This window comes from Salvia hispanica, chromosome 4 (assembly GCF_023119035.1).
Source record: "Salvia hispanica cultivar TCC Black 2014 chromosome 4, UniMelb_Shisp_WGS_1.0, whole genome shotgun sequence".
Taxonomy (NCBI): Eukaryota; Viridiplantae; Streptophyta; class Magnoliopsida; order Lamiales; family Lamiaceae; genus Salvia; species Salvia hispanica.
In genome coordinates, this window is record NC_062968.1 from 152,298 (window position 1) to 160,540 (window position 8,243).

The following is an 8,243-nucleotide window of genomic DNA, read 5'->3' on the forward strand; positions in this document are numbered from 1 at the left end:
CTAAAATTCTTGAAACAGTGCCATCACCATTACCATTGTCAAATTCTATGATAGGCCACCACCTTTTAGCATGCAAGAAAAAAATGCTTTATTCCAACATCCCTAAAACTATAATACCCCTTTTGGCATCACATGATAGTTTTGTTTTCTAATTTCATGGTTAGGATTATGTCTTGCTTCATAATAGGTCCACTTTTGTGAAAACTAATGATTTCATAACATTTAAGTGAAGACTGATATATTAGATCACACACAATTAAAACAAAACCGAAATGATGATTTAAGATCGATATAATTACATATCCGGTTGTCATAGCTATTTATATATTAAATTTTGATTAAAGATCTCTTTATCATTATTATTATTGTTGTTGTTAAAAGAAGCACATGACCTAGTGACTTACCAATTTAGTCTACACTTAGTGATTTTATACAAATACTTACTACATTAGTTTTTCGCCTGGTCTATGGTTTATAAACAACCTAACAAATACTACTATAAAATCTCGGTGTTGAACAATTATAATGATATTTGATAGGAGTATTAAATTTTTGGATTCTGGTAATAGATTTTTAATTTTTCATATTTTTGGTATTGGATTTTTAGGTTTTTCATATATTTTTATGTAATTTTGGAATTTTCAGATAGATTTCATAGTTTGGATTTCAGATTTTCAAACAATTCAGATCATATTAGATTTATTTTTCATAACATTTTGGTTTTTGGATCGGATTGATCGATCCGATCCGAAATCCAAATGTTCACTCCTATTCCTCATGCCAATCAATCGATTATAAAAATATCTTACTGAATAAGCTGCTCAATGATCTAATTAAATTGTCAAAGGTTGAAAACCAATATATTATCCATATCATATTATAACAGAATCCCTTTTATTTTAATAAATAAAAATAAGCCCAATACTTGGATTTGTTTTAAAGCCTAATCTTATTCTTTTGTAGAGATAGAGCCCAATTCTCAATCGTCCCCAATATGCGTTACATATAAGCCTATATCCATTTTAATCATTTTCCTTCCAAATATTGCATTTAGAATCAACCCATACCAATATTATTATTATTATTATTATTATTATTATTATTATTATTATTATTATTATTATTATTATTATTATTATTATTATTATTATCATTATTATTATTATTATTGTTATTATTATTATTATTATTATTATTATTTTTTCCTTTAATTTCAAATTTTCTGATTTATTTTATATTTGACAAGTTCACCAACTACATATAATTTGTAACTTTGTAATTATCAATGTACGACTGATATAACAGTTGTAATATGTCCCAACGTAATAAAAATTATAGAACAGAAATATTCAACATTTTCAAAAACGTCGATAAATAAAATTATTTGGTAACGATTACAAAATTATTTGGTAACGATTTCAAAGAGATCAGCTTCAGACATCTGATCACAATCTCTTTTATTGTATTCTTCGTTACACCATTGCTTCCATTTCCCATCGATTTTTCCCATCGAAAAGAGCTCTTGACTGTCCAATTCATTGAACGGCGCCGTATTGGTGCTTGCATTCTTGTTCATGAAGCATGGGTTCTGAGTTCTTCGCGAATTCGCGGGACCATATTTGAAAGGGCTCTGACCAAGATTTACCACCACTGAAACGTCGCTGTTTGCAGCCAGCGTAGGATATAGTGGGTGTCCGAATTCCTCCCTCTTGCACCGGATCTCGTAAACTAGCTTCGAATTTAGAGTGAAGAAAACCTTTTTATGGTTTGGATCGAAACCACAACCAATCACGTTTCCGGTCCTGCCCCATTCTCCGTTTTCGGATTTGCCCACGAGCTTCGTTCCTGTAGGTAGAGAATACTTAGAGGCGCAAGTCAATTCTCATTTAAAAATAACTCAGCATAACTTCGAGAGAAGGGGTGCCTTGTTACAAAACTTAAGATGTGGGACAATATTTAGAGATTTTAACATGCCCCATATGTGTGGGCCGGCAATGAACATCGGACTTCCATCGCGTAGTTTGATAAGACAAGTGATAAGATCTATTATCAACGTGGACCGGAATTATCATCGAATTTCCACACTGGTAAGTGAGGTAACTAAAGAAATTCATCATCTACTTGGGTCCGATCTGATAATTATATTAGAAATGAGCTACTTACCCTCCTTAAAAGGTCTCATAAAAAGGTTGGATTATCCACTCTTATATAGATGAGATAGGATAATCAACAAGTCAAACTTCTTTTACAAACTGTGAATTTTAATAGTTACAGATACTATGTACACACTTGGCCCATTTTGTTATTGTAAAGATGATAAGTAATCATAAAAATAAAAATGAAAATATTTAAAAGTATGGTCAATGAATAAACTAATTAGTAATTACTCCTAAAACTTAGTAGTTGTGAATTGCAGACAAAAATATGATCAGTTCACAAGCAAAGAGTTTCATAATGTAAGAGTAACTTTTTTAATCATTATGAAAATCTTAATAGTCATTATTTACTTTATAACAACAAAAGAAAAATTATATTAATTCCCTTTTTCAAATTAGTCAAACCAGATTTTGATTTATGCAATCTACTCAGCAATAAATTTGACCTAATTTCTCCAAGATTTACCATATCAAATTTTGTAAACGTGTGGTAAATGATGATAAATAATGTTTGACCTAAATGCATAATGTCTATAACAATTAAAATCATCTAATGTTTTTTAAATAAACCCACTTTTAATGCAAATAAACCAAAAAAATCTTTAAAAAAAATGTAATCAAGATTGAAGAATTACCATCAAGATAGACTGAACCAGTTGAATCAAAGCCAACAGATCCCAGAAAGCTGCCTGGATTATTCAATGGGAAATGTGAATCGCTTCCCCCAATCAAACCTATAGCCACCAAAAAACTCTCATCATCAACCTCAACCTCTTCCAATTTCTCTGGCGTAATCTTGTTTTTCACCTCCATTTCTTCACCATGATGATTAGGCAAAACCCTAATCTCAAAATATGCTTCCTTTGGGAAAGATGTGTTAGCAAACTGTGGGCCCGGCAACGGCAGAGCTGAACGGACCAAACAAAACGACGTCGTTCGAGCCAGCCTTATTTTCTGCATATAATCCACCGAATCATCGAAAACCTCCCAACTCATCTCCACATTGCTTCCCTCTCCATCGTCGCCTGCAACCAAAGCGAATCTCTGCCATCCATTTTCGACGGCCTCGGCCGAGAGAGAAGGATGGTCGGACCAACTGAAAAACCGTTTCCTTTGTCGGACAACACTTCTCCTTTTGTTCGAGCCTTCTTTAACACTTGTGTCTCTTTTTTCTGTATCGATCGTAGCTAAATCTGTAGGAGTAGTAGGCTTTGAGCATTTCTTGCGAATAATAATCAAAATCAGCAAGATTATTACGAGTGCAGAAACAGAAATCAGAGTGATATATATCCAACTTATCTTCATCTCTCTAATTTCTTCATACAGAAATGAGAAAGAAAAATATTTCAAAAGAGGAGAAGATGTTAGTACTAATATAAAGAGGGGATTTGATTTCATATATAAAACACATTTATTTGTGTACAAATACTAAATAGGACGGTCTGATGTAATTAATTAGGGATTATAAACGCGATCGAAAATCGGCATACTTGACAAATGAATTTATGAACACACTAGATTAATTACAAAAATTGGAAAATTTCCTTTCCCACCCTTTTAACTAGCGCATATTCATTTATAGAGATGCAATCTTATTAAAGCTAAAAAGGGAATTTATTCAATTTGCATATCCCTTTTTTTTTTTTTTTTTATTTCTTCTTAAAATTTTGCATGCTCTACTAGATTCAGTAGATTTATTCTATAAATGATATTTAATTAATATATGAATTAACAGAATGATTTGACTTCAATCCGTGTAAAATGGTTGAAGACTTTAAGTATTGTTAGTGAAAAATAAGACACACCCTATTAGATAAAACTTGTCGCAGATAAATAGAGACGAATTTTGATGGATGATCATAAAAATATGACTATTTTTCGTAGACAGAGATAGTATATAAGTAGTGAAACTATTTTACCATTTAAACCAAACCAAGACCGATTGATTAAGTGTTCAACAAAATATGAAATTGAATCCACTTTAATAAGAATCCTTTTCTAGTAAGAAATTATTGCATGTGCTTCTTGCTTATAAATGATTCTTTGTTTATATATTTTATGTCACAATGTTTATATATACACATAAGATTAGTGATAAAATGCAAATTCTAAATATTGTAAAAATTTAAAACTATGATTTGGACCTTTAGAAAATGTAAACAAATGACAAAATAACAGCTAAAAAAATGTCAACACAGCGTCAACCGTTAACATTTTTATTATTGTTATTTTGTTATCTGTTGACATTTTTAACGGTCCATATCATAGTTTGGTATTTGTATAATATTTAGAGTTTACATTTGATTACATCCTATGTATATATATTACTAGTAACTTTTCACCCCTTAAATATAAACAAAAGAATCCTTTATAGTAAAATTACTATATATTTTGCATTAATATTTCCACCCTATAATATAAAGAATGGGAACAAACAATTCTTTTATAGTGAGATATATTGTGCATTAATACTTTCACCACATTGCAGTAGTCAGCCTGGGATTGTACCAAATGAACATTTAATTTGAGGAGTAGTATTTAATTTTAAATGAGAAGCAAATGAAGAGCTAAATTATCATTCTTTTCTTAGTTTTCTACAACAACTCCTGTCCATTCAATCGTTGCGAATTGAAGAGTGATCGATCGGTGCACGTGGACTTGCAATGAATATTTATATTTTAATAATTGATATAAAAATAAATAGTCAAACATTCTGTTAATTATAATCAGAGTCGGTATTACTTACTACGTAATGATAAACCACTTATATCACTCAGGCCTTTTAACAAAATTCGGGCTAAATAATTCACAGATTTATAGTGAAGTAAAAGCGTAAGAATCACGAATATAAATAGGATAAACACTTTTTTTTTATATCTATAGTGTATATCTATACATGTCATGTATTAGAGGGAATTACATTTTAAGTTTTTGGACATTATAGTAATATAATTCGTCGTTCGTATTTTCTAAATGATAATTTATGAAAGAACTAAATGATAATAGAGTAAAAGCCAAATGTGATCATTAACATATGGTCGTTTTATCAATTTGGTCTTTAACATTATCATTTTGATTATTTGGTCCCTCACAAATAAATTCGGACCCGAATCGGTTCTCATTTAACAGAACCGTCAAAAAGTAGACGGTTATTGCAATTTGACTATATTAAATTACTAATGGTAATTAATTATACCAAATTATAATTCTTAATTGCTATTAAATTACAAATTATTCATTTCATTTTGCAACTGATACTATCTTTTTTCCAATTTTGCTAATAGGAAAAAAATTATAATTAGGTATAATTAATTACCATTAGTAATTTAATATAGTCAAATTGCGGTCATCGTCTATTTCTTGACGGTTCTGACAAGTGAGGACCGATTCGGGTCCGAATTTATTTGTGAGGGACTAAATAATCAAAAAGATAATATTAAAGACCAAATTAATAAAACAGTCATATGTTAGGGATCATATTTAGTCTTTGTTCATAATAATATATCCAAAACAAACCGAAAATAACGATTGGGTGTAGACAAAGCAGGAAATTGGATGAGTATTATTATTGTTGATGATGGCATGGTCCAATTTGTGCTGGAAGACATTATTCGGAACAGTTGGGATGTTTGATGTATGGTGTCGGCTGAAGTTGTACTTATCTCTAATATCACACAACACGTGTCGACCATTCACGGAAGACACGCTAGCAGCCAACACATAACCCTTAATCCCACCACCACCACAGCTTATCACCAACAACGGTCGATATCCCTCTCACTCATTTTCATTCTTTTCCACAAATAAGATGATTGATCATTATGTTAATCATATAACACCAATAAGTAAACAACACAAATATATGACTAGATTACAGATTAGTACAACAATATAATAATAATTAGTATAAATATATCATTAATTATGTTGATGTATTATTATTAATTTATTATCATTCAATAATTTAATTGAGGGGGAATTTTTTCTAAATTGCTGAATATTGATTATATTTAAATATTACATTTATTAAATAATTGAGTTTAACAGATAAATGGTATTTATTTTCAGTCTAAAATTTCCATTCTGACAATTGTAGAAAATATATTTTTAGTTTGAATCCAGAGTGTAGCATTTGAGAATTGTCTCAATATACATTATAGTATTGCTTTACTTCAACGTAAATTTATTTTTAGATAAAATCCAAATTAAGTGGTAGCATTTGAGAATTGTCTCACTATATATTATACAGTATATTGCTTTTTTTCGTTGCTTAATTTTTTTTAAAATTTGCAATATTTTTTAATAGTATAAATTTTTCGGATTGCTTTTTTCATGAAACATGAAGACTGTTTTAATATAATTTCTTTTTTACTTTTATGTACCAATTACACATTTGTATAATTTATTCTTAATGAAAATCCCAACTTTCAAATTGTAGTACTATCTGTTTAATACTAATAAAACTTTTAGTTCTACAAAATATCGTATAGTGACACAAACTGTACATATTACTTCTCTTAATTATTACTCCATAAATATTTAATTAGTACCTAAATAATTAAAAAAAATCAAAATCCAATCCCTCCACCTCCATATAAATATTGTGACGCATCGCATCAAAGAGCAAGAACTCTTTTCCAGCATGAATTCCTCTTTACATTCTTCCTCTCCCTCAAAAATACTAAAATCAATCCCGAAATCATAAATTCCTCCCCAAAAATCTCCCTACAAACTAAATCAACAACAACAACAACAAAAAAAAATCATCGATTGAAATCAATGGACGGAGCATACTGCACAGCTTCTTCCCCAACGTCTTCGCCGGGGATTCCGAAGCGGCAGCGGCGGGAGAAGCCCTACCGAGGCATACGGATGCGCAAGTGGGGGAAGTGGGTGGCGGAGATACGCGAGCCGAACAAGCGCTCCAGAATCTGGCTCGGCTCCTACTCCTCCCCCGTCGCGGCGGCGCGCGCCTACGACACCGCCCTCTTCCACCTCCGCGGCCCCTCCGCGCGCCTCAATTTCCCCGAGTTCGCCGCCGAGGACGCCGCCGACGGCCTGTCCGCCGCCGCGATCAGGAAAAAAGCCACCGAGGTCGGCGCGAGAGTCGACGCCATGCAAACGGGATCGGGCCGGGCCTCGGAGAAGCCCGATTTGAATGAGTTTCCCAGCCCGGAGACCTCGGAGGAGAATTGAATTAGTCTGATTTTTTTTTGTTTTTTTTCTTTTTTTAATATTCGCGGGAAAATTAACTGTATTTTCTTCAATTCGGTTTATATAAAGAAAAGATAATTGTATAAACCTAGGGAATAAGAGGTTGTATGCGTCGAAATTATTTAAATTCTGATCAATAATAGTATGGGCTATTTTATGATGATCTAGACGGGAATATTTTGTATGTGGATGATTTCTCTGTTCCATTCAGTGTGTGATGGCCTACTTTTGTGGATTGCAACTTGATGAGAGGATAAGATAGACATTTTTTTAGTAATATTATAATCCTTTCTATTCCCTAATAATAGACCTATAAAGAAAAAGTGAATTGACACCTTATGCGAGTTTAAGATAAAATATATTGCGATTTAGAGTGCCTAATAATGTTGTATTAGGGAATAGTATGGCATCGCACGACTAATCAATAATCATTGCTTTATATTCATTCTAAGAAAATGGGGGATAGCAAAAAGATTAGCGGTGGACATGGCGCTGAAAATTGGTAAATGCATTTAAATTTATAGGCCGCGTATAGGCCGCGCTATTTCTTTGATCACGAAACATTAGTCACTCTATCACTTGATCAACTCATACGCAAATGTAGAAAAACTTCTTGGTTGACTGAACACTTGTAATTCACCAACAGAGTTTGGTGTGCTATAAGCGCTGTGCTCTCTCTGTTCCTCTTGGTTGGTTCAGTGATGAATTTCACGGTCATAATGCCATTTATTAAATATTTAATTTTTATATGATGGGAACATGGGAAAATATGATGGCCCATGTAGAGAAGTAACTTTTTCTCAAGAAAATCACGAGGCCCATTTACTTAAAATGTGGATAAATGTGTTTTGTGTAATCCTACCTATGTAAACT

General features: G+C 32.0%; 2 protein-coding genes across 2 annotated transcripts; one reads left to right on the forward strand and one right to left on the reverse strand.

Moving 5' to 3' along the window:
• Nucleotides 1–1,375: 1,375 nt before the first annotated feature.
• On the reverse strand, nucleotides 1,376–3,461 carry LOC125224076. The gene is made up of 2 exons (XM_048127424.1): nucleotides 2,792–3,461; nucleotides 1,376–1,845 (listed from the first exon to the last, which is right to left on the reverse strand). Exons 1-2 carry the CDS (start codon nucleotides 3,459–3,461, stop codon nucleotides 1,403–1,405), a joined length of 1,113 nt encoding a protein of 370 aa, XP_047983381.1. The 3' UTR covers nucleotides 1,376–1,402.
• Nucleotides 3,462–6,767: 3,306 nt separating this feature from the next.
• On the forward strand, nucleotides 6,768–7,533 carry LOC125219387 (ethylene-responsive transcription factor ERF011-like). Its single transcript, XM_048121359.1, has one exon. It carries the CDS (start codon nucleotides 6,936–6,938, stop codon nucleotides 7,350–7,352), a length of 417 nt encoding a protein of 138 aa, XP_047977316.1. The 5' UTR covers nucleotides 6,768–6,935; the 3' UTR covers nucleotides 7,353–7,533.
• Nucleotides 7,534–8,243: the final 710 nt, after the last annotated feature.

Bases quoted from the DNA above. Each gene is read 5' to 3' on its own strand.
- LOC125224076 (XM_048127424.1), bottom strand. From the start codon at position 3,461: ATGAAGATAAGTTGGATATATATCACTCTGATTTCTGTTTCTGCACTC. The intron at 1,846-2,791 runs GTAATTCTTCAA...CTCTACCTACAG, and splicing joins TGGTTCAGTCTATCTTGATG to GAACGAAGCTCGTGGGCAAA.
- LOC125219387 (XM_048121359.1), top strand. From the start codon at position 6,936: ATGGACGGAGCATACTGCACAGCTTCTTCCCCAACGTCTTCGCCGGGG.